This window comes from Trichechus manatus, unplaced genomic scaffold, assembly GCF_000243295.1.
Source record: "Trichechus manatus latirostris isolate Lorelei unplaced genomic scaffold, TriManLat1.0 scaffold00012, whole genome shotgun sequence".
Lineage (NCBI taxonomy): Eukaryota > Metazoa > Chordata > Mammalia > Sirenia > Trichechidae > Trichechus > Trichechus manatus.
In genome coordinates this window covers 5,188,609-5,215,838 of record NW_004443948.1, presented here as the reverse complement: position 1 = coordinate 5,215,838, position 27,230 = coordinate 5,188,609, and the positions used below count along the sequence as shown (strand labels likewise).

The window sequence follows — 27,230 nt, the reverse complement described above, 5'->3', positions numbered from 1 at the left end:
TCCAGTTCAACTCAATAAGAAATCATTGAGTACCTCCTAATTTCACAGTATTCTGTGGTGCATGAGTGATGATCCAAATAAAGAAAAACAAGATCTGGGACCTGGAGATATTTAAGATGTCTTTAGAGAGATGAGACACTTATGGAGAATATTGTTCCATAAAGAACAACATAGGACATTATGTAATTTCCAAAGCAGTTATTACAGGCAAAGACAAAGTTTATTTTCTATATTATTTTAGCTAAGCTTTTACCAGCTCAGTTTATGAACACAGTGTTAATTTCCAGACTCTATATGTGGGGTGTGTAGACCTGCAAGTGACTTGCGTTTTCAGGATGAGTTGTATTTCTGTACAAATCTTTGTCTTCTCTCCATGACTGCTAACATATGAATATAGGGCTTCAAACAGGTTCATTCTGGTTTGACCCCCTGCTGTGAATTTGCGTTTTCACTCCGGATATACTGAATCAGAATCTAGATTTTGACAAGATCCCCAGGTGGAGTGGAAATGCAAATTTTCAGCAGGGGGTCAAACCGGAATGAACCGGTTTGAAGTCCTGGAATATAATTTCCAAGTTCCTGGGCGAAAGTTGCTTGAAAATACTAGTTGTTCAACACATTTGCTTGGCCAGGGTATTTCCACATTACATTATAGAGCAGTGGTTCTCAAACTTTATCTTGCAACCTCATCACCAGTGGGGCTCATTTAACCTCAGATTATAGGGCCTGTACAGATTTTCCGATTGAGAAGGTATGAGGTGGAGCCTGAAAATTTGCATTTTTAGTAAGTTCCTGGGTGATAGTGATTCTGCTGTTTGGGGACCACACTGGTCTAGAAAATGTAAAGTTGAGAGGTATCAGTAACTTATAGAGAAATCTTGTCTTTGAGCTGTAGTTTCTCTTCTGCAAAATGACGATTATAATTCTTACCTCCAAGTGCTATTGCAAGGATATTTTATGAGCCAATAGGTATAAAGTGTTTTTACGTAAAAGGATTCACTAAATATATTTTAGATGTTATTATTGTCGTTGTTGTTTTTATTATCACATTTAAAAACCATCATTGAGTAATTGCACCAAGCTCTGAATTAGAATTATATATATAAAAAAATACAACAGAATAATCCTAAAGGAATAGGTCACTTGGGGGAAAGACATGTAAACACAGGATCTAATAAACACAATAATAGATATACGAACTGGCTACTGTTTTGATACAGCGGAAGCAGAGAACAGCCCTACACTGTGGGAGAGGTGAAGGCTTAACAATGCATTGATGAATATAGACACTCAGTAAATATCTGTTAAATGAGTAAATGGATCTTAAACAAAGAATAGGGACTTATCATATGAGTTGTGGGTAAAAGTAGGTGGCATGCTCTTCTGAAGAAAGGATCATCATGTTTTTATGTAAAATCGTGATAGTTTGAATTATGAAACTTTAAGTGAGAGACATGGGTAAAAAGGTAATTAGGGAGGCAGAGGACAGGTCATGGAAAATATTTTATTTCAAATTAAGATCTTGGACTTTATTCTGTAGGCAATGATGAGAATTTTTTTTTTTTTTTAATAAGCTTTAAACAGGAAAATGAAACAATCCAAATTTTAATTGAACTCTGTGTTGTTCTTTTCCCCTCAACCTTCTGACTCAGAAATCCTCTTGGTGCCTCTGGGCAGCTCTACATCCAAAACTATAGGTGGTTTCACTGCAACCTTTAATCTTCTGAGTAGCAAAGGAGTCTGAATATTTGGCATTTAATGTGGAGAATAAATGTCTTTGCCTTCCTAAATGTCTCTATCAGCTCCCTGAGTACCCACATTCATTCCATAGATAAGATTAGTAATTTTTAGCTTGAACATTTACTATCATAAAATCTTGAATTTTCTATTAACATCTAAATAGCTTGCAGGCAGAATTCTGGGACAACTCTCAATGACCCACACCCTTGTATTATCCCTTCCCCTTGAGTGTAAGAGGACTTGTGATTATGATATCACTCCCTTGATTATGTTATCTTATTTGGCAAAAAAAGATTTTGCAGAAGTAATTGTGGTCCCTTTTGAGTTAACCAAAAGAAGATAATACTGAGTGGGCCTAATATAATGAAGCAAGGTCTTTAAAAAAGGATGGAGAATTGCAGAAATATTCTCCTTCTGGCCTAGAAGAAAGCAAACAGCCATCTTGTGGACTGTCTCTAGAGGCCATGTGGTAAAAAAACCTCTAGGAGCTGAAAGTGGTCCCCAGCAGACAGCTAGCAAGAAAACAGGAATCTCAGTAATATAACTGAAAAGAAATGAATTATGTCAAAACCAGTGAGCTTGGAAGAGGACCTTGAACCTCAGAGCCCTGGCTGATACCTTAATTCATACATTGTGGAAATGGAAAGGAAAGTTCTTGCATGCATATAATGAGATACATAAGTATACATTTTTGACTAGCTTTCACTTACTGTCAAAAGTGAGCATTCCGTAGGTATACATATATATGTATACATACAGCAGCAATACATATATGTGTGTGTGTGTATATATATATATAATTTATTTATTACTCTTAATCAATGCTTTTATTTTAAGGTTTAAAGCAAGTACACAACTCAGTCATCCAGGACTCATTGTCTCTGAGTAATTCTGAGGTTATAACATAAATAGTAAAGTTTGCTAGCATTTTAGCTCTCAACTGCTGATGGAGAAACTTAATCTCTGTTCAGATTCTCCACAAATTATTTCCAGAAATTCTTTCATGTCTTCTTTATGTGCTAAGAAACATGCCTCCCTCCCCCGATTCTGTAACTATAGCTTTCTTATGGATATCCACTTCTTTATGGTTGTTGTAGAATGTGGGGCAAGATGGTCATTGATCCCATCAGCTTTGGCTAATGACTATATTTGGACCTAGGAGGATAGTTTACAAAACTTATGAATCAGATCTTTCTAAAAATAATCCTTTAATCCTCTAAGCAATAAAAATTGTTGGATTCAAATAGTTTCTCACAATATTATGGCCAAATTGACATCTTAGTGTAGCAGTACCTGCGTTGGTAACTTGTTTGTTTGTTTTTTTTTCCATTTCCATCAGTAATGGGGGATTTATGGAGATAGTTTATATTACTGACATCATTCTAAAGTACAGTAGGTTAGAACTGGATTGTAAAATTCTAAGTGCATTTTTTGTCTACTATTTTATTTACTAGCTTGAATACTAAATACTCTGCTGTGGCTTTTTTTTTTTTTTTTTAATAAAAACAGTCATTACATAGTCTTTTCCTTCCAAGAGAATGACTAATCTTATTTTTGTTTTTATATTATCTATTTAAAAAATAACTCTTTCGAGTGTTCATTATTAGTATACGTGTTGAATTACAGCCAGACAAGAGGTTAGTCATATTTCTTTCTTTCTTTTATTTAACATCTTTATTGAGATATAATTCATGTATCATCCAATCTGACATTTAAAGTGTATGATGCAATATGTTTAGTATATTCACAGAGCTGTGCAACCCTTATTACAATCAATTTTAGAACACTTTCATCATCTCGAGAGAAACCACATATCAGTTAGCAATCACTCTCCATTTTCCCATAATCTCTCCCAACTCTAGTTAACCATGAATCTATATTTCTATAATTTTGCCTATTCTGGACATTTCATACAAACAGAATCATAGAATGGGTAGACGTTTGTGACTAGCTTTTTAGCATAATGTGTTCAAGGTTCATCCGTGAGGTAACATATGACAGTACTTTATTCATTTTAATTGCTGAATAGTATTCTATTGTATAGATATACCATATTTTATTTATCCATTCATAAGTTGATGGACATTTGGGGTTTTATAGTTTTGGCTATTAGAAGTAATGCTCCTATGAAAATTCAGGTACAAGTTTTTGCTTAGAATTATGCTTTCATTTATCTTGGTTATATAACTAAAAAAAAGGTATTACTGGTGACTCTGTTTTCTCTCTTACAAAACTGAAAGATTGCTTTCCAGACTGCCTGAACCACTTTACATTCCAGTCAATAATGTATAAGGTTTTTAATTTCTCTGCATTCTTACCAACATTTGTTATTATCCATCCATCTTCTTGCTTATAGCCATCCTACTGGGTGTGAAGTTGTATCTCATTGTGGTTTTGATATACATTTCACTGATGGCAAATGAAGCTGAGCATCTTTTCATGTTCTTCCTGACTACGTGTATGTCTTCCTTGAAAGAATTTCTGTTTAGACCTTTGACCATTTTTTAAAAAAAAGTTGGATTATATCTTTTTAATACATTACTGAGTTGTAAGAGTTCTCTATGTACTTACTAGACACAGCTCCCTTTGCAGACATAAAATTTGCAAATGTTTTCTTCTTTCTGTGCATTGTTTTTCACTTTGTTGAAAGTATCCTATGATGCATGGTTGTTGTTGTTGTCATGTGCCTGGAGCTGGATCTAACTCATAGCGACTCTATGTACAATAGAACGAAACACTTCCTGGACCTGTGTCATCCTCACAATCCTTATGTTTGAAACCATTGTTGTAACCACTAGATCAGTCCATCTCACTGAGGAGTCTTCCTCTTTTTCACTGATCCTCTACTTTAACAAGCTTGATGTCCTACTTCAGGGACTGGTCCCTCCTGATGACATGTCCAAAGTATGTGAGACAAAGTCTTGCCATCCTCACTTCTAAAGAGCATTCTGACTGTGCTTCTTCCAAGACAGATTTGTTCATTCTTCTGGCAGTCCACAGTATATTAAACATTCTTTGCTAACACCATATTTCAAATGCGTCAATTCTTCGGTCTTCCTTATTCTTTGTCCAGCATAGACATGCATATGAGACGATTGAAAGTACCATGGCTTGGGTCAGGTGTACCAGGTGACATCTTTGAGCTCATTAATGCTGAATTGGACTGGTATTGGCTATTTTGAATCAGACAATCATAGGGTCTACTATGCAGGGAATGACAAATTGAAGAGGAATGGCATCACATTCACTGTCAAAAAAGAACATTTCAAGATCTCTCTTGGACTTTAACAAGAAATTGTTAATTAATATCCTAAGCAACCATAAGAGCCTGTCTCCCATACTCCTACTAAAGATATTTTCAATGGGGTAAGGATCAGAGGGAGACCCAATATTGTTAAGTCTCAAGCTTCTGTTCTCCTTGGTATTCTGAACATACTAATTTTTTTTTAATATTTAAATAATGTGTTTATATGCCTATCTCCCTCACTGGACAAGGATTCCATTGTTTATTTAACTTTTTACATGCAGAATCTGGTATGGTGTCAGACACATGGTAAGAGCTCAAGGGTTTTAAATATAGAACTAATGAATCACTTAGGTGAACATGACTTCAGATTTTACCTTAGCAATTTTCAAAGGAGACGACCCAGTCCCTACTGGTTGTTCTCCAGAACTCAGCAACCAATTTCTTAGTGTTCTTCTAAGGCACTAAATCTAAATAAATATTCAAATGTTGCTCATGAGCCATCAATGCATGATTGCCCTGGGTCCAATGCCTTTGAAGAACATTGACTATTTACTTATAACTCATTTTGTCCTAGAAGTAATGAATGAATACAATTTATATAACCAATGTAAAAATAATGATATTGAAAATGGAACAAAAGCTGAATTATTATAGAAAATTAAGATGAAATATGAAGTCATATTAGTAAGCAAATTCTTTTTATAAAGCTTTTAACATTTGCCAGTGGTGGATCACAATCTTTTGTTAATACTTTCTAGCTACTGATAAGAAGAGACATGATCGGTTAATGATCATATTCACAAGCCAGTTGCACAGAAGAGGTTCAACTTTTTCTAATATTGAGAGTAGAGAGAAAAAGTTTATCTGTGAGCTCACATGAAGTAGACAACATGCAGCAAGATTCATGCTACTGATTCATATAGCATCCCTGAGTGCAGACCTGTGGGGTAACATTTAACAACACTTTGATAAGAAGATATAATATTCTGCTTGTCTGAATAAATTGAGAGAAATTTTAGAAAAAAACAGAGTAATGAAGCACCTCCCCTCCATCAATCCTCCATAAATACTATTTCTGTTACCTAATCTTTTGATATCTATTAACAAGAACTGAATTTCAGTAATATTCTTTGCCAAATTTAACAGCTATTCTTTGTTGGCAAGTAATGGTGGAACCATAGCTTTAAGAATCATTTAAGAACCAGGATTAAGACTGCTGTATTATATATTATTAGGTGCCATCAAGTCAATTCTGACTCATAACAACCCTATGTACAACAGAACAAAACACTGCCTCGTCCTGCGCCATCCTCACAGTGGTTGCTATGCTTAAGCCCATTGTTGCAGCCACTGTGTAAGTCCATCTCATTGAAGGTCTTCCTCTTTTTTGCTTACCCTCTCCTTTACCAGACATGGTGTCATTCTCCAGGGAATGGTCCCTCCTAATAGCATATCCAAAGTATGTGAGATGAAGTCTTGCCATCTTCCTTCTAAGGAGCATTCTGCCTGTACTTCTTCCAAGACAGATTTGTTCGTTCTTGTGTCAATCTGTGATATATTTAATATTCTTCACCAACACCATAATATAAGACTGCTATCCTCTTACAAAAGTTGAGTATTCTGAAAAGGATTTAAAAAATTCCACCCCTTTCAGATTGAAGTTGTGTGAAGGAGTACTCAGACAAGGCTGAGCTTTGCCTCAAGAATTCTTTTTGAGGTCTTCAATGAACAGATGAAAGTAGTTACCCAACTGTAAAGTTCTGTCATATAAGACACGACCTCATTATTTTTGGCCTGAAGAAAATTTAGAGCCGATGTAAAACCAAATGTTTACCTTGAATATTAAAGCAAAGTGGTTTGTAAAACACCTTTTTAACACTTAACCTTAAGTTAAGAAATATACATATTGACGTTTTCTCCAAGATCATTGTTCTTATGTGTTGCTGAGTCGATTTCAACTCATAGGGACCCCATGTGACAGAGTAGAACTGTCCCATAGGTTTTCTAGCCTGTAGTTTTTATGGGAGCAGATTCTAGGTCTTTCTTCTGCGGAGCCTCTGGGTGGGTTTGAAATGCCGACCTTTCTGTTAGCAGCCAAGTGCTTAACCATTTTGCCATCAGGGCTATCCGAGTTTGTTTCTCCAAGATAAACGTAAAATATGCATCTGTACTGGGTTTAAAATTCATGTCCACCCGGGAGCTCAGAACATTTTAAATAAGGTTTTTGCAGAAGTAATTAGTTGAGATAAGGTAATAATAGTTTAGCTTGGGCTCTAAGTCCTGTAGGTCTGATGTCCTTATAAGATGAGGAGAAGATTCACAGAGACACAGACAAGCACTAAGGAGAAGGTCATGTGAAGATGGAAGGAGAGATTGCAGTTACACAGCCACAAGCCAAGGGATGCCAAGGATTGCCAGGAGTCATCAAAAGATAGGAATCGGCAAAAAGAATTTTTTCCTGGAGACTTCATAGAGAACATGGCCCTGCCCCACCTTGGTATTTGACAGCTTGCCTCCAGGACTGTGAAAGAATAAATTTCTGTTATTTTATGCTACTCACTTTGTGGTGATTTGTTATGGCTTCCATAGGAAACTAATATTACGGATTGAGTTAGCCAGACATACTGATTTTATGTCAATTAAAAGAAATGGTGAGGAGTCATATATCTTCTAAAAGTTATGTATTTAGTTTTAGGAAATTTTATCTACAGAACTTATGTTGAGCTGTCCATGTCCAGCATTATGTCCAGTTGTCCAATAAGGCCACTTCATTAAAAATAAATAAATAGATAAAGCCAGGTTATATCATATCATGCTCATAGTTTATGTTCATTGTGGAAAGAACATATGTATCCAGCTCACTAACAATAATATCGAACCATTAAAGTCAATTAGTAACAGAGATGGATGTCCAGAATATATTTCTTGATTTCTTCTACTGAAATTATCATCCGATCCATCAAAACCACTCTCACTAACCCTACCTCTGAAACTAAGCATAAAGTTTAAGTTCTAAATAAGCATCTATTACTGGGGTATACACTGAGACCCTACAGCTTTGCAGTACGGGTTAGCTGTATCTAAGTTTCCACTTTTGCCTAGTGTAGACATTTGGCCTTGCACTTCGGATGGTGTCTGATATAGTAGGCTACTTAGTACAGGATGCAGAAAAGGATTTTCCTTTGTAAAAATGGTGGTATCATTTTCTTGGGTCTGTTTAGATTGGATCAAAATTCTGTCTTTGGTACTTCACCAAGAAATGTTCAGGAAAATAATATTTTTCGAGTAGCATTCTTAAGGAATTTTCCTAGGCAATTTTTCTTAACATTTTTTATATAGAAAATCTAATATATACAAAGATCAAAACAGTATAATGCAACACTTTCTACCCATCACTGTTTCAAAATTAGCAACATCCTACTATTCTTTTATCTCTATCTCTGTTCCCCACTCAATTGTTATTATTATGAATTTTTTTTGCAACCCTTAGTTTTTTCAGGTAGAGTTTTCATAAATTGAAATAAAGTATTCCTAACTATCCAGTTTTGACAAAATAATAAACCAGAGTAACCCTTATCCTTATCTTGATATTGAGCATTTCTGTCTTCCCCAAAGGCTCCTATGTATCTCTTCCCAGTCAGTTCCCAACAATCACTCATGAAAAACAACCACTGTTCTGATTATTTAAGAATTAGTGCCTACATATCTAGAAATTCCATTGGGAGAAAATGGAAGAGTGGCTGAAAGGATACTGAAGAAAAGGAAGTTTACAAATACCTCTGTTTATTGTTTGTCCTCGATTTTTGCTCGTCATTCCACTAATATATAATAATATGACATCTATATTTTGAAAAATGTGAAAAAAGAGGGAATATTTATTTTTTAAAGTAGTAAAGCTAGAATGATAGCTTATGAAGGGAGGCAATTTAAAAGAAAAGGAGTCAGGTGGGAAGAGTAAGTCTCAAAAGTCCCTGTTTACGTCTGGTTTTGAGTGTGCCTGTCGTGTCAATATATCAGCTACACCCTGGCTTCTCAATATATACTCCGTGAATCAACAGCAGATGCTCAGGCCATAGCCTCTAATGAATCAGAATCAGCCTAACAGTATCATCAGCTGATTCATATGCACATTTCATTTTGAGAGGCACTGCTCTAGACCACAATGTAATGTACTAACATCCCAAAGGAGGAAAAAATAAAATTGAAAAAATTTGAAACAGGATAGAACATGGAACAAGAACACATGAAATCAGCAAATCAGGTATAAAACACAAATACAGCTTATATTGGTTCTATAATGAAACACATCAGCTATTTTATAAAGTCAGGAACTATGAAGAAAGGTAACTTTTAAGTACCATTTCCTGAGGGCTTGTTTGGAGAAGAGGCTCATATAAAATATAGGAAAATATATTAAGGTGGGTGCTACTAAATGCTTTGTTTCTGTTCATCTTATGACTTCTAGTAACCCTATAAGCTGTCACATACAGCTAATATTAAAAACAACAAATTATACTTTTGTTTATTTTATTTGGATGATGCTCATTAACATTTCACATTATATGCAGTTGCTATCAAATTTTATGTGTCCAATTAGTATTACATTAAATGATAGTTTTATAAAGAAAACAGCTAAAGGAAGCAGATGTGTGGATTCTTAAAATCACAGCTGTTATTAAAATTAAACAATTAGCTGGCAATATCTTGAAATAATTTCTCATATATTGTATGAAATAATTATAAAATGATTTGTCAAGAGATCTAAATTTTCTCTACCACTGTTTAGAGCTAGGAACAAGAAAACACTAGGCATAGATTTATAGGACAGAAAACACAAAGTAAAAATGGAGGAGACATTTTTGTATAAATCTATGAGACATTCAAAAGTAAAAGAACTTTGTAATTTTTTTAATATTAGCAATGATGTAGAAATGCATCTGTATTATCATGACATATTTTGACTGTAAGGAAAAGATTTTGTCTTTTATTCTAATATTAGAACTGAGCTTGATGAACCTAATTTTCAAATGAAAAAATTTCAGTCATTGGATTTTGTCAGCAAAAATGAGATGAGATATTTCATACACATACATGTTAATGAACAAATGCTACATAAAAGCTCATTTCTTGTGTGATGTATTTATAGTTAAAGGACAGATTTGATATTTTATGCTTCCTTCCCCCTTTCCAAATGTTAAGGATTTTTCCTGCTCTCAAAATGCACCTAATGTACATAAAACTCTCTTGTGGTAAAAATATCTTAATTAGGTAAATTTTGGCATAATAACATGTAAACACAATTACACACATATGCATTTTTTAGACCAAGGCATAACATTTATCTGACTTTATTCTTTACCATTATTTATTTTAATTTTTTTTTTCTTAAAATCAATCAATATGATAGTAGTACTTCTCTGGAAATAAGTAAAACTCAATAGACGATACAGATATCCACAGGAAATTCAGAATTACTTTAAAAGTCAAGATCTTTGTATAAAGCACCAAAATGGAGAAGCTGAACTTAGATTACTTGTGTTCATTGTTCAGTACGCCATTAATATATTTCTTTTAATGTTTTTAATATAAATGATAAAAATACTTAGTACAATCAAGCATTTTATGCATTCTGTGCAAAAGAAGCCATTTTTCTAAAAATATAATTTGCCATTTGATTTTGAACAATGTGAAAAATAAAAGTGTAAGAGAACTGAACACATTTTTCCCTTCAAATATTTGTAAGATCTTATCATAATGACATCTTAACCTTAGCCTATCATTTTGCTTTCTAATCTGTTAAAATTGCCCTCTACTTATCAGATGCTTCAGATTTGAGAAATTTCAAATTAAATGAAAATATTACTAAAGATATTTTCCACAAAGAACAAATAATCCCCAAGTATACCATTTAACAGTGAGTCTGAAGCATGCACAATAAATTTAAATATCCGTAAGTGAATCCACGTCTTGAGGAAAGTGCCTCATTCATGCTGAAATGGATTCCTTAGCCAAGTGGGCAGCATTTTATCTCAATGTAAATTCTACCGTAAAGGTATATTTAACTATTCAAAATATTCAGATGAATGGGCATCTTCTTTTCTCTACCAAATGTGACAACTTTCTCATCTTAGATTTTCTTTAGAGATTTATCTTCACCTCACATTGTTCGTGTTAAAATCATAGCTCAGATATAACCAGATAGTTGTGAATTTGCTTTTCCCAACTGTGCTTGTGGCTTAGATAATTAAGATTATCTTTCAGTACAATTTAAGTCTAGAAGAGGACACTAATTTAGTAAAATGACCTGCATTTTTCAAATGGAATATAAAGAAGCCTTGCATCTACTTATAATCTAGGTGATTTTGAGAGAAAGGAATAAAAAGACTGTAACTCAGCCTTTTGTTTTATTTCTGTATTTTTCTCTTAAAATTAAGTTTTGAAGCAATTGTATTTTTATTTGATTAAATTGAAAGGTATTAAATGTCAAACTAACAAATATTTGTTTTGTTTTGTTTGTTTTTAACTGGTAAAAATGGGAAGGAGCCCAGGTGGCTCAGTGGTTAAGAGCTCCGCTGCTAACCCCCAACCGCTCCTTGGAAATCCTATGTGGCAATTCCACTCTGTCCTATAGGATCTTATGAGTTGGAATCGACTTGACGGCAATGGGTTGGGGTTTTTGTTTTTTTGGATTAAAGATAGAGAAAAGATACTTCAAGTATTGGCTTGCGTAAAAGAAATGTTTTAAATTGTGAAAGACAATGTCACAAAATTTTAAGATTCATATTTTATTTTCAGATGTAAAATATTTAAAAGAAGAGGATGCAAATCGCAAGACATTTACTGTCAGCAGCACACTGGACTTCCGAGTGGACCGGAGCGACGATGGAGTGGCCATCGTCTGCAGAGTAGACCATGAATCCCTCAATGCCACCCCTCAGGTAGCCATGCAGGTGCTCGAAATACACTGTAAGTGAACACTACTGCTTACTCCTTTTCTCTGCAGCAAATCTCGTTGTCCACACTTACATTTTAATATTACCTAATTACAGCAAATGTACAGCAATATCTACAGTGAAAGGAAGTAAAAATACACCCGTTAGTATTCATCACATTCAAAGGAAAGTAGTCCATGTCTGAGTGTCATCCTTCACAATGAAGAAAAATAAAGGAAATATAAGATTAAAACCCTGTGTTCTAAATAGTTGCTTTAGGTATGCAGGTATGTGGGCCGATGAGTAGTAATTTTGGCAGAATCAGTGAGAGGTGGAAGTCTGAGAAGGGCCTTGATGAACTTTATTATATGAAAGTAGCTTTGTTATATATAAATATGACTTCTCATCTGTGCTTTTAAAATAAGACTATTTTTCTTTTTATAGGTGAAAAATTAAGTCTGTATGAATGCAGGGCATATCTATTATGTTTTATTCACCGTCAGCATCATTATTAATGATAGTGCTGTTAATTGGGTGGCTCCAATGGCCAAGAGCAGTGTTGAATGCTTTAATGGCATTAACTCACTGAATACTCATAACAGTCCGATAAGTAGTTACTCTCATTAGTCATAATTTACTCATGAGGATACTGAAGGATATAGAGATTGAGTCACTGACTCAAGTTCACACAGCTAGGAGATGGTATACTTGTAATCATGGCATTTCTAGTACTTAACAAGATCCTAGAAAAACTATTTATAGAAATGAAAGTGAATGAGGTGAAATATGTAAGCTGTAGAAAAGAACAGAACACAGGCGCTTGTATTTTCTGAATTGCATTTCTCTATTTTCCAGATATTGGGGATTTTTTTTTTTTTAATCTATGATAAAATTATAGCTTGAGCTTAGAATCTGAGTGTTATGTGATATTTCATTAAATCCTAAAACACGAAATTCTGATTATTGTTCTACTAAAATGTCTCATTGCATTTTATGTTGATTTATTTATTCAACAAGTATTCATTGAGGGCCTACTATGTAGCAGGCACTAGGCACTCAGGTTACCCATTTAAAAAAACAAACAAACCATTGTTGTCGAGTCAATCCCAACTCATAGCGACCCTATAGGACAGAGTAAAACTGCCCCCATAGAGTTTCCAAGGAGCGGCTGGTGGATTCAAACTCTTGACCTTTTGATTAGCAGCCATAGCTCTTAACCACTGCACCACCAGGGCTCCACTGAGGTAATAGCAGTGGACAAAAAAGAACAACAATAAAATCAGTTGAGATTTTGACCAAGTTTCAAAATCACCATCACTCCAGCCAACAAATTCCGCATCCATTCTAGGAAAGAATGAAACAAAATTAAATTAAATAAATAAATATAACATAACATAAATAAATATAACTATTGTGCAATTTACATATTGCTAAGTGCTATGGGGAAAAAATGAAGCAGGTCAAGGCAATAAGAAGGGCAACTGCAGAGGTGGGTATGGTGTCAAGGAAAGTGAGTGAGTGAATGTGTGTGTGTGTGTGTACTGCAGAGGAAAGAAAACAAAGATCCAGAGGTAGAAGCATGCCTGTTGTTTTTATGTGGCTAAGAACAGCAAGGAGATCAATGCGATCAGAATAGAGTTGACAGGACAAAGTATAGTATTAGAAAAGATCAGAGAACTACCAAGGGATTGTTTTTTTTTCTTCTTCACTTTTTTATAAAGTATTAATCTAATCTGATTAGGACATGCTCATTATTTTTTAAAAATTATTCAGTTTACTAGTCATTGGGTTTATTATAATATTTTAAAAATTTCCATTATATTAATAGGTTCATTTTTTTTCTTATGTTCTCATTGAAGCAGATTCAGAAATAGGCATACTTTATGGCCCAAATTGACATTGTCTTTAAATTTCAACTTATTTTCAGTGTAAGCTTGAGAATATTACTGAAACTGCTTGAGCTTCATTTATAATCTGAGAGATAACTTCTGTGAGGGTCATGAGATACTGAAGTAAAGTGCATGTGATCCAAAAGACTTTCAATAAATGTCAATTTTCTTCCCTTTTCTATTTCTTATGCATAATTACATAATTTGATATGTTAAAAGGACTCAGATCATCAGTATCTTTAATGTAACATTTTTTATACTTACATAACAATACAAAGGCAAGTAAGACTTGTTAGAAATCTTTAATTACTAATTTAACTGCAATTTCCAGTATATAAACAAAGAAATGAACAGAAATCAAGTCATGATGAGTGTAAAGTTTGCCAGCCAATGATTACTAGAAACCTACCAATAGTAAAGCACAATTAGATTTATTGGTTTGCTGCAGCAAGAGATAATCACAGAGTCTAGGTAAGAAAATGTTAAACCAAAAAAAAAAAAAAAAATCATATTGCTGTTGAGTCAATTCCACTCTTAACAAGGTTTATTGTAGGATTTAGGCTCCTGCTGGGTATTCCGAAGAGAGTTATGGATTGGGTGCAATTAGGGGGAAATTCAGTGATTGGTTATGTTGTGAATTTTAATCGAGAAGAAGAAATATTAAAGCAAGACAAGAGTTGCCATTACAAAGACAAGATAGTCAATCATGCCAATTTCTGTTTGCCGAGTGTCCTTGTCTTTGTCTTGTTTCAGACCTGGTTGTGGAATGGACTTGTCTTTGTCTTATTCTACCCTAGTTAAACGAATGGCTTTATCTGATCATTGTTCATATTCCCGAGAGTTGTTTATGTTTGTTGGTAATATTTCAGTCTAGCTGTCAGATGCCAATTGCCAGCTCTCAAGATCATTTTTCACTTTCTTTGGAGTCCAAAATGGAACTATTGTGCATTTGCCGGGCACTTTTAGCTCTTCACCATATTTCAAATATGCATTATTAAGCAATATTTCATGGAAGAAGTCAATAGATTTGCCTATTTTTTTTAGAAAGTTTTATATTAATAATTATATACTTGTAATGGCTGGTCAATTAAAAATAACAACTTATTCTATCATGGTTTAATATGCAAGTGGCTAGAAGGCAGAGACTAGATCTATTTGATTATTTTTCCTAGCATCTAGCATACCATCATTCAAATATGTGATGTTAATTAAAACTAACTGATAATAAAGATGAATGTCCCTTTAGGGATGTGAAACATTCCCCAGAGATGAAATAAGGAGTGGAGGGTGGAGGAGGGTGCATGAAGCAACAGTCAGCAACAAAATTAAAGCGAATTGAATAAATTGGGTGTGGTGTTTATAAACACCTCAGAACAATGACGACAGCATCTCAATGGTTGTTTCCAGAAAGAATAGATCATGACTCCAGGTGGGTGGAAAGCTATTATGGATTAAATCATATTACTCCAAAATATGTGTTAGAATCCAAACTCCTCTACCTGTGAATGTAATCCCATCTGGGAATAGTATTTTCTTTGAAAATGTTAAACCAAATCCATTGTCATTGAGTCAACTCTTGACTCATAGCGACCCTAGAGGATAGAGTAGAACTGCCCACAGGGGTTCCAAGCCTGTGAATCTTTATGGAAACAGACTGCCACATCTTTCTCCCACAGAGCGGCCGTTGGGTTCGGCCGACCTTTTTGTTAGCAGCCTAGTGCTTTAACCACTGTGCCACAAGGGCTTCTTCTTTTTTATGTTATAAAAGAGCAGATTAGACAGAGAAGCAAACATATACTGGAGAAGACAGATGACATGTAAGATTGCCAATGAGTATCTTCCCACAGAGCCTTCTCCTATAGGAGGTGCACGGAATTTGGAGTTGTAGCCTCCTAAACTGTGAGAAAATTAATTTCTGTTCTTTAAAGCCAATCACTTGTGGTATTTCTGTTAAAGCAGCACTAGGAAACCAAGACAGCTTGATATAGAAATTCCCATGGATGCAAGTGGGAGAAGTAGAATTGGATTTAGAAAAGGAAGAAAGTGGTTCACCTATAATTTATGGAGCATAAGTTTGATGTCCACATTGTATTAAAAAGATCCTGTCATGAATAGCCACAAGGACTAACCCAATTAGAGAGAGAAACATTTAGAATTTAGAACCCCAAGTGCAAAGGAGCTGCTATCATTTTCTGTGGTGAGTGGCAAGAATGAATATGTATCTACAATAATGGAAACAGTTATGGCTACAGCAGATATTAAAATCCTGTATTATTGTGGGAAGCCAAGTATGATGAGCATAAGCAGCAAAGGTTTAACACTTAGCACCAAGGAGCTTTATGAAAAAAGTAGTAGAAGCAACTATATTTCTAGAGCCAAGTACGTAAAAACCCTGAATCTTTGGTAACCCGATGATAAATAATTTAGGATACAGCCTGTAAATTAAATCACAGAAACATTTATTTCTTTATAAAATATTAATCATAAATTTAAATGCTGTCACTATGATGGAAGAGAGTATTTTTAAAACTGAAATTAAAAAAATGTAATGTATACTTTATCACTATGAACCACAAATGTTTGCAAGTTTTGCCTTATTTGTAACAGCGGACTTTGCACCTGAGCAGTGCAAAAAGCCATTCTCTTATAGATGAAAATTCTGATTCATCTTCCTATTTTTTACACAAATCTCTGAAACAATGATTTTTATTTGTCTGATTTAATTTCTTTAGGAACAGATTGGATGAGTCAGAATTTATTTAATTCTCAGTAGGAATAATGTATCTGCACTAACAAAAGAACTATGCACAAAACACAGAAAACAAGAAAATATGCATAACTGAATGTTCATCTTTTATATGTGACACTGACAAGAACTACATAAAAGCCAACTCTTACTGAAAACGAAAAACTCAAGAGACAGATTAGTAAACTGTTTCGGAATAATGAGTGTTCTGAGAAAGCATTTTAGTACTGTGACATTGAGATACAAACATGGAAGAAGAAGAGCCCAGATTTAAGTGTTTGTGTGTGTGTGTGTGCGTGTGTGTGCGTGTGTGTGTATTTTAAAGTCTGTTTTCTATATATTTCATCTAATCGTGAAATCATATGCTATCATTAAGATTTGTTTATTAGTTCATATTTAATAATGGTGTCATGCTTTGCCTATAAATGTAACTATTTGCACATGCTTGTCATGACTGTTTTAAAATAAAGAAAATAGTTAAAGCTGCCCATAAAGGAGACCCTGTATGTGAGCCTTAACAAATTTAACCCAAACAACAAAAAGAAAAAAGAGAGAGAGGAAGGAAGGAACGAAGGAAGGGAGGGAGGGAGCGAAGGAGGGAGAGGGGGGAGGGAGGGACGGAGGGAGGGAGGGAGGAAAGGAGTTAAAACTGCTTGTTTAAATGGGATCAATTAGGTTAATTGTGAATGAAAATAAGAAATGCATTATGTAACTTGAAAATAACAGAAAAATTGTCAGTTCACTTGTTGCTAAAATTATATCTTTAGAAGGGGTTAAATGATCAATCTACAGTCCTGACCTTTCTCTACTTGAAATTATATTTTTATTCTAGTTAACATGCAAATGAAGAATACAGTTAATCCATTTTCTCCCTAATGGTTTGCATTTAAAAATGTAACAAAATATTTCTAAAGAGATGCTTTCTTTGTTTTGCTGTTTTAAATCCCATTGTTTTGTGTCTAGAGCCCTGGTGGTACAGTGGTTAAGAGCTATGGTGAGCTAAGGCTGCTAACCAAAAGGTCAGCAGTTTGAATTCACCAGCTGCTCCTTGGAAACCCTATGGGGCAGTTCTACTCTGTCCTGTAGGGTCGCTATCAGTCAGAATCAACTCGATGGCAATGGGTTTATAGTAAGTACGTTCTGAACACTACACTTCTGCTACTTTTCTGGACTTGATCAGTTCTCCCTTTAGTTCCACTTAATCCAGTAAAATAGATACAGATAAATAAATAAATAAAACTCTGGTTAGAGTAGAAGACATTCAGTGAGGCAAGTTTGGGGATTTTTTAAGTATGCTGTTTTTATTTTCATTACCACTGTAGGTATACAGGATACAGAACAGAAATATTTTCAAATGCCAGCAGAGATTCTTCATCAAATGAAGTTTTTAGTTGTTTGTCACGTTTTACTTAAAAAAAAAAAAATTAGTTACATACATCTACTCAATCCACCCTTCAAAAACCTGTATATCTCTCTAGCCTAGGACACGTTATTTTAAATTGTCCTAGTTATATCAATTATGCTTCCACTACTTTTCTATTTATTATAGAGAGCACTTGATGAAATGTTTCAGGCTCTATAGGTTTATTAGATAAGAAGGTGAATGTTCTAAGTAGCATTTTAAAATAATCATCTCAGTCATCTGGCATCTCATTTGTGAAATGCTGATGATCTAATTACCTTGTCTACCAGGAATTATCTATGGTCTAGAGTCATAGGATATAAAAGGATCCATGAAAGGTGAAAAGAAAGCTATCTTAACATCACTTTTCCAGAAATTAAAATAAACCATTTGCCCTTCTAACAAAATGGCTCATTTATGCCGGGAATGCCATAAAACAATTTTTAATAGAGCCAAAAATAATTGAACAAAGCTCATAGAATATATGCATTATAGAAGCATAAATTAATCTATACAGTTTAGCAAAAGATGCATTTAACTACATTAATAAATGTAGCCTGAGATGTGCGACATCTTGTAAGAACAGAAAAGATTTTGAAGCTCTTTCAGGGAAGATAGATTCATTTGTAATGTAACCCACAGTAACGTAATACAGGCACATTTTGTTCTAGGAATAATTTTTTTTTCTTTTATAAACATTAGGAATAGTTTGCTTAGTCTCTTCAATATCAAATTATCAAAAGAGTAGAATCATCAAGTATTTTACACCACTTAAATGTAGAGATTCAAATAATTAGTGTTTTTAGTTCATTGAAACATTTTTGTTCCATTTTGTTTTACTAAATCTCAGTGAAGGAGTATATATATATGAGAGTGCAAATTGCACAATTAAAACAATAATAAATATTGTATTTATTATATGTATGTATGTATTCTAAAGTGGCTTTTATTAATTAAGCTTATAATAAAGTATGCATTTATAAAATGTTTTGAAAGTTTTAAAATTATATTAAACATGCAAATTAATTTCATAAAGAGATAATCAAAAATAGCACCAAAATTTGGAAACTGTATATAGTATAGATGCCAACATATCTTTTTCAATTATTTCTTTTCAGTCAATTTAATAGAGACTAAAACAAGGATAATTAAATGAGACAAAAATGATTTGAACAAATAAAATCAAATACATATATAAATATTTTAACTTTCAAACTAGTGGTTGCAATGCTGGTAACTAAATAATGACACTACTAAAGGGACACAGTGGGTAAATCCCACGTTTATCACTAACTGTGTGGCAAGGGTCAGTATAGATCCAACTCCCACCTAGAAATGGATCCAGGCATCACCTTCCCATATCTCTAAGATCCTCGTCATCAGCCACTTCTGTGGCGCTTCCTTCTCACCTTAACTACCGAGAGTTAGGTTAAAACAGCCAGGTCATTGGGTATTAACTTAAGCTCAGGAGTCTGCACAACTCCTTACACTTTGGACCCCCTCTATCTCTCTCTGGACCACAAGCTAGAAGGACTCTATCCTTCATCAGCTGCCTGTACAGCCTTTCTCTGTTACCCAGCCACCCAGCTGTGTCTTCAGGAGTTAGGACTTTGTCCTTTATGACTGTCTGTTCAACCCTCCTTTCAATTAGTCACCCCAACCTAAGTCAGAGTCTCATTGCTCCTGTGGATGGGTTAATTTTCTAAAATGGTTCACAAAATTCAAGGAGATCATAACCTAATTTGCAGTTACTTATTTATTATAACAAGAAAAGATACAAGTGAAGAGACACATCCGGCAAGATCGGGGAGAGTTCCCAGCACAGGGCCTCCATTGTCCCCAGGGACATGCCACCCTCTCCCATTCATGGATGTTCTCATCAATCCAGGAAGCCCCAAAAGAGGAAGCTCCAAAGTCCAGGATCCTTTAGTCATTGCGACCTCATGCATATGCATAACTGGGCCCTGCTGCATAGTTATGACTGATCCAATCAGTGAATATGCATGACTGCATCATCCACCACCTCCTCCTGAGGCCTGTTGCCAGGTGGGACCTGTGTAGTTTCCTACTTACTACACATGTTTAAGTGTAGCCTGGCTATTTTAGAAAGACAAGAGCACCTTAATTAATATTTCCTTTTTCAGAAACCAGAAGCAAAAAATCAAACAGATTTCTTTTTTTTTGTCCTATAGTGGCTAATTCCACTTAAAAAATTTATTTTTAGAAGATGGTTATGGGCTTTTTTTCCCCCAAAGTTACCACATGTTTAATTTCCCAGGGTTTTGCAATTGTTCTAGTTCTATTTAGTGAATAACCTATAACACACACATGTATTTCCAGGGAAAATGAATGATTAGGGAAAAAAATGTAATCAATCAATATATTAAATCTTGCTGGATTAACCCTTGATATATCAAGAAAGATTAACATCACCATTTGCCATCTGGATCTAAATAGACTTTTAAAATTTTCCTTTAGATTTTAAGTAATCTTTTGAAAACTTTATGTATATAAAAATAGAGAGTGAAAACCAACATTTTTAGACATTTAAAAATAATTTAAACTTGGCAAAGCCAAACTTTTATTCTGTATTTTCCTGGGTTTGGTGGTATACATATCCAAAATAGACAGCAGCCTTTGTATTCAACTAACTGATCATTTACTGTCATAAATGATCCTGGAATGTTTTCATCTTGTAAATACTGAGTCCAGATTTCAAATACATCTCTAATGCACACTGCTCCTTGTTATTGCTCCTGATTATTGCTCCTGGTTCTTCTTGCATTTGCACTGTCAGAATGCAATACTTTAAAAAAAAAAAAAACTTTGATGATTCGTCCTTTTGCTGAAGAGGACAAATACCTTTGCTCCATAATTGCAAACCATTTTCATTTTTAGATTTATAAGTACCAATTAAAATGAAAAACAAAATGATTTTTTTCATTTCTTCACCTTCATTATCCAATACCTTTAGCATATATCCACATATGAACTATGTAAAGTACATTCCTGTGCACAAACATCATAAGAGATGAAAGAATTTTGTCACATTTCCTTGTAGCAATATTGAGTGATTGCAAAATATTGTGTTATGGAGTCCTTCCTTTTGCTTCCTTAGAAAAAAGTTGTTCACCCATTGATATTTGAATTTGATAAAATTCATCTACAATATCATTACTGAAGATTTCTATTTTACCATCATTATTAGAGTCTTGAGAGCTATTATTTTCTTTCTGCATTTATCTAATAATTTTTAGATGTCTTCCTTTGATAATTTCCATTTCTTGCCGTTACGAGCAGAAAATGGAAGATTCCCGTTTCTCCACTGTGATCATAAATGCTAAAACAACAGATAAATCAACAAACAGAACTACAAAGATAAGGTTAGGTTTCCAGATTTTTTAATATCTGTATGAAAGAAAATGAAAAACTCTGGCCAATCTTATAAGTAAACAGGGATTGGACAATAGCGATGACTTATATCACTATTGCATCATCCTACCCCAGCGTTGTCCCATAGCACTCTTTACAAGGATAGGAATGTTTTATACCTGTCCCAAAACACCAACCAATAGCCAACTTCATGTGGCTATTCAACACTTGAAATGTCGCTCCCGAGGAACTGATGTTTAAAATTTATTTAATTTTCATTGTTTTGCATTTAAATGTTATTATATTTAAAAATTACAGCTCTAGATGATTTAATGATTCTTGCATTTTCTTATTACTTTATTCCTTTTAGCATAGTTAAGAATAATCGATGAGTTGTTATTTTTAGGTGGTGCTGTCCAGGCGATTCCTATTCATAGTGACTCTACATGACAGAGTAGAACTGCCCCATAGTATTTTCTAGGCAGTTATCTTTACAGGAGCAGATTGCCAAATCTTTCACCCACGGAGCCACTGGGTGAGTTGGAACCACCAACCTTTTGAACGGCAGCTGAGTACTTAACTGTTGCACCACCAGGGCTCTTTAACTGATGAGTAATGGTGAAGAAATTTCTAAGATGCTGAAGTTGGAAGATTTTTCAAGATATAAGAAATACTGTTGTTATTGTGTACCATCTAGTTGATTCCGACTCATGGACACCCTATAGACAGAGGAGAATTGCCCCATTGGGCTTCCAAGGGTGTAATCTTTACTGAAGCCGATTGCCACATCTTTCTCCTGAGAAATGACTGGTGGGTTTAAACTGCCAAACTTCCAGTTAGCAGCCTAGTTCTTAACTAGTGTGTTACTAGGGCTCCTTATAAGACATACTGTAACACTAAAATTTCATTAGATATCCCTGGGTGGTGTAAACAGTTAATGAGCTTGACTGCTAACTGAAAGGTCATAGGTATGAGTCCACCCAGAGGCATCTTGGAAGAAAGGCCTGGCAATCTACTTCTGAAAAATCAGCCACTGAAAACCCAGTGGAAAACAATTCTGCTCTCACAGGCAAAGGGTTGCGGTGAACCAGAGTCAGAGTCAACCTGAAGGCAACCGGTTAGCTGGTTAAAATTTTGCAATACATCTTAGATTTATATAAGGAGCAAATGTTTTCATATCATAATTGCAAGGTAGAATGAGTTTAAATCTATTTTTAAAAGTAAATTTTCTCTTTGTTTTGTGGAGAACCACTAACGAAGAATTAAAAAAAACATGAAATATTAATCCTCATACATAATTAGAATTGTTTCAGAAAGAAACTCTGAAACAAAAATTGAGGCTACTTCACTCTAATAATATACTAAGGGTTAGCCTTAGTTAACTTAGGAGGGGAAATTTTATTTATATTTTTAGAACAAGGTTAGATGTTTAAGTTACAGTTATAGAGCAGAAGGAAGTTGAATTCTGTCATCCAAATGCATTTTCAAATTTATTTTATGACTAAAATTTTAGAAGTTGAGAAGTAGTTTTTGGTTTAAGTCGAGGATGCGCAGATGGGAGTGACTAGTGGGGTGGTGTGCAGGGGCGCGTGGATTCCTTAGCTGTGTCTTTGGAAGGATGGGGCAAGCTTTCTATAGTGACTACAATGTTTGGTGTCCTGATACAAGTTACCAACATCCTGGGGCTAAATAGAAACTTTTAAAAGCATTTTAAACGCAATGTGGCCTTAAAAATCTGTATTTCATTTTTCAGGAGTTCAAGTTCTGAAGTCAGGTAAAGCAATGTTGCAATCAAAGCATCCCTCTCTATGTGATCTCAGGCTACACACTCTAAGCCTCAATATCCTCATCTGAAAGTGTCCTACTCCTAGCTTTTTGTAAGCATTAAATTGAGTAACACATTATAAATAGTTGCCTTTCTATTATTATCATTATTATAAATAACTATGGGGACAGTAACTTGTTACACCTTATCAGTGCAAACAAGTTTAGCAAATACTTTCTATGGCTTCTCTATGATGTGAAAAGGAGGAATGGAAAAAGCCTGAAGATACAAACTGGGCACCTGAGAGATAGGTAAAAAGAAGACTTACGAAGATTGTTTTCTTTGTAATTTTGCCTAGGATAGTTCCTACTCACTAACAGTGAGGAAAATCAAACTTAAATTTGGTAATGTCAGGAAAATAAAAACAATGCTTACAATACTCCCCCCACCCCATAAATAAAAGCTACAAATAAAATGTCCTGATTTGAAAGAAGAGATTTCATGGAGACAATCAATCATAACTATATTGATAGAATCTTTTTCAATTTAAATATATTTAAAATATGCCCCTAACTTTAAAGATTATCATTCTGATTACTATTATTGTTATGGTGATGATCGTTATCAATGATAATTTTAGATTTTCCCATAGTCACCAAAGTTTGTATAAGGGGACATTTGGAAGATAAGATAATGTATGAAATAAAAACAAATCTGATAGTTGGTTAAATGCTTAAAAAACAAGAAGTTATATATCCAATTTCCACACTGAGCTGTATAGGTTTATGTAACACCATCATCTTTGACTTAACCTTTGCATCACTTAGGAATATTTTAGGTTTGTTGAATAAACATTGGATGCTTAGGCCATTCCATTACAGATGTATAAAACCTAAAACAACTTAATAGTAGTATGTCATTTCACTACTCACTATTTCTTAGTGTGTCACCACGACACATTTATTTCACAGCGCCTTCCATGATTTGTCTTTAAAATAGCATCAACGTAATAAACAGTTTAAAAATATTTAGTGACACAATGAGTTCTTGTTATATTTTTTCCTTCAAAAGATAACAGTATGGATTTTTTTTTTTTTTTCTTCTTCAAGAAGTGAGTCTTGAAATGTCAAATTGTCTTATCTGGTGTTGAAATGTGACAAGTGGCTTTCCTAATGCTTTTGCCAAGTAATCAGTCTTCACTGTTGAAGCTGTCAACTAGTTCAATTTGTTTCTGCCCTCCAAAGCTACTATTAGTTCAGCTACTACTAATGCTGTATCAAAACTATGCATTTTCTATTGCTACGTCAGGCCATTAATACGTGAGATCTTTTTATATGACAAACTTTTTATTCCCTAAATATTTTATAGTTATTCTAATAACAGGAAAAACATATTGGAAAAACTGAATGACTTTAAGCTGAAATACTAGTAAGGATAATAAATGACATACACTATAGAGAAATAGTGCTTAAAATGGGGTACTTATACAACCAACAACTGTAAAAATTTATTGATTAGAAGAAACAAAAATATTGATGCATCTCTTACTTATTTTGTTTTACTCCTACTTTTTTCAACATTTTTAGATCTTGCTTGTAGCTCGGTTTTATAATAGAGATGTTTTATTTCCAGTCTCTCCCTCATCCATTGATACCAAATATGTCTTCCTAAAATTTGATTCTGAGCCTGATACACACCTACTCACAAACTGCAGAGTTTTTATTGCCTCTAACACAATGTCCAAATTCTTCAACTTAATATTCCAGACTTTGAAAATATAACCACCTATAATGTTGCTCGTAGTACTCTTCTTTAGATAATATACCCTACACTTTTCAGTATTTCTAGACACCTTCTATAAAGCCTACTTTTTTGTATACATGAATATTTTGTTCATATTCCCTTTGCCTCAAATCCCATCCTTTTCTTTACCTCTAGAGAAGTTCAGCTGCTTCAAATACTCTGTATTTGAATTATTTCAAATGCTACTTCTCTAGGAAATTTTCTTTGTTTTGGACAAATGTGTGTAATCTATTCCTCTAATAACTTCCATGGAGCCCTGGTGGTGCAGTAGTTAAGAAATCGGCTTTCAAATCCACCATCTGCTCCTTGGAAACCCTATGGGACATTTCTACTCTGTTCTATAGGGCCACTATGAGTTGAAATTGACTCAACGGCAGTAGGTTAACTTCCATAGTGCTTCATTTGACTGCAATGGTACCTACATTATTTTAACTTTATACTATTTTTAACTATAATTTATCATTTTTATTGAGACAATTTTTTTGCGACACTATTGTTATGAACCTATAACACTTGTATAGTAGTAATAGAGTGTCCAGAATGCACAGGAATTTAACAAATATTTGTTAAATAACAAGAGTGACCCAAGGGTAAATTTTCACTAGAAAAAAGGCATTTAACACACTGTTGAAGGAAACATCCCTGATAGTTTTGAAAATTATGAAAAGAAAGTTTGAATTGAAAGGAAAGTAGGAGTTTTAGCTTTATTACAAAATTTCAATAAAGAAAAAATAAATTGGATTAAAAAAAAACAAAAGCCAGATTTACCCAGAAGAAGTGAGTAGCTGATGGTGCTGCCGCTATAATAGTCCTGAGTTAATTCTTGATATATCAAGCCAATGTTCCTAATAAAAAGTGGTGGGTGTTGAAGTGTGGATTGAGTTTGATTTATAACTTTTTATTTCAAAAGTATCATGATGGCTGAACCCAGAGTATTAAGCATTTCCTTCATTTCAAGAGTAAACAGAGGTATGAGAAAAGACAAGCATCCCATGTCAATGCACACAATTTTCACACTTCTCTGGTCGCTCCCAATCTGTTGTAATGAGGAAGAGATATATAGACATGAATAAGTAAATGTAAACAATTTTAGAGCTCTTGACATTTTGGGTCAGATAATTGTTTGTTGGGAAAAGCTGTGCTGTGCATTGTAGCCAGTTTAGCAGCATCCCAGTCCTTTACCCACCAGATAACAACCAAAATGTCTCCAGGCATTGCCAAGTGTCCCTGGGGGGCAAAATGACCCACACTGAGCACCACTATTTTAGAGTAAACTCTAAAGTGTCTTCACAAATGTGAATTGATACATATTTCCTTTAATATTGATGTAAGTACAAACAGATCTTTGTAAGCGTGCTAAATAAATTATTTTATTTATAAACCTTTCTAAGATTACTATAAGGCAAAGATTTACTACTTTTTTTCATCGGCAAAATACTTAAAAGTTTCCAAAAAATATTACTGTGGGGACATTTTTGTGTTATTCGTGCATGAGAGGAATATGTGCATGAAAGGGATATATTTTAATAAATAAGATAAAGAAATAGATTTTAAAAGAATATTTACACTGTCAAAAAAGAAAAAATGTAAGAGGAAGATTTGAGAGGAAAAAAAGAGAGACAGACTGGCAGGTTAAACATGGCATAGAATTCAGTAACATTGTCAGATAGGTTTTATAATTTACAGATCACACAGAGCCAAGGCAAATCTTTGTCTTGGGTCTAATTCAAACTGATGGAGAAAGAGTTGATTTTAGAAAACAACAGAGGACCCAGAACACACTACAAAAAGCACTAATCCCTAATGTAGCTTAAAAAAGAACAGGGGATACAAATTTATTGAAGTGTGGTTAAGATCAAGAGGTAAATGGTTAGACTCCCTAGGGTAATATATGTTCTGTTATTTGGGTGAGTCACTCTTCAGAATTTTAGTTTCATTATCTGTATAATGAGGACAACAATAGAACCTTCCTTGTATGCTTTATGAAAGAGTTTGATGAGCCAGTGTATACGGAGCACTCACAACAATGAGCATACCAAGTGTTTGCTCAATGTTTACTATCATTAGAAATTAGCTGTGGCAAATAAATTTAATTTCTTTTACACATTAGTGATCCTGAGTAGTAGTTGGAAAAACAATTACAAAAAGCAATTATTCGTTCATTCATTTATTCAACTAATATTTAATTGAGGGTCAAGAGTTACTCTAGGCACCGAGGATAGACCAATGAAAAAGATAGACATCTCTGCTCTAATGAACTTTTATTCCTAAGATTTATGCCAAACACTTAGTAGCATCATTTATCATAACAAACCCCTGACTTTTAATGTTCTA

General features: G+C 34.1%; 1 protein-coding gene across 2 annotated transcripts in view; it reads left to right on the top strand.

Annotated features, from left to right (window-relative positions):
* The window catches only part of CADM2 (cell adhesion molecule 2), a 1,164,623-nt gene that overhangs the window by 1,009,521 nt on the left and 127,872 nt on the right, over positions 1 to 27,230 (top strand). For both annotated transcript variants that reach the window (XM_004371338.1, XM_004371337.1), the window contains one exon: positions 11,783 to 11,953. In XM_004371338.1, the coding sequence (XP_004371395.1) occupies positions 11,783 to 11,953 (171 nt within the window). The remainder of the gene's footprint in view (positions 1 to 11,782; positions 11,954 to 27,230) is intronic.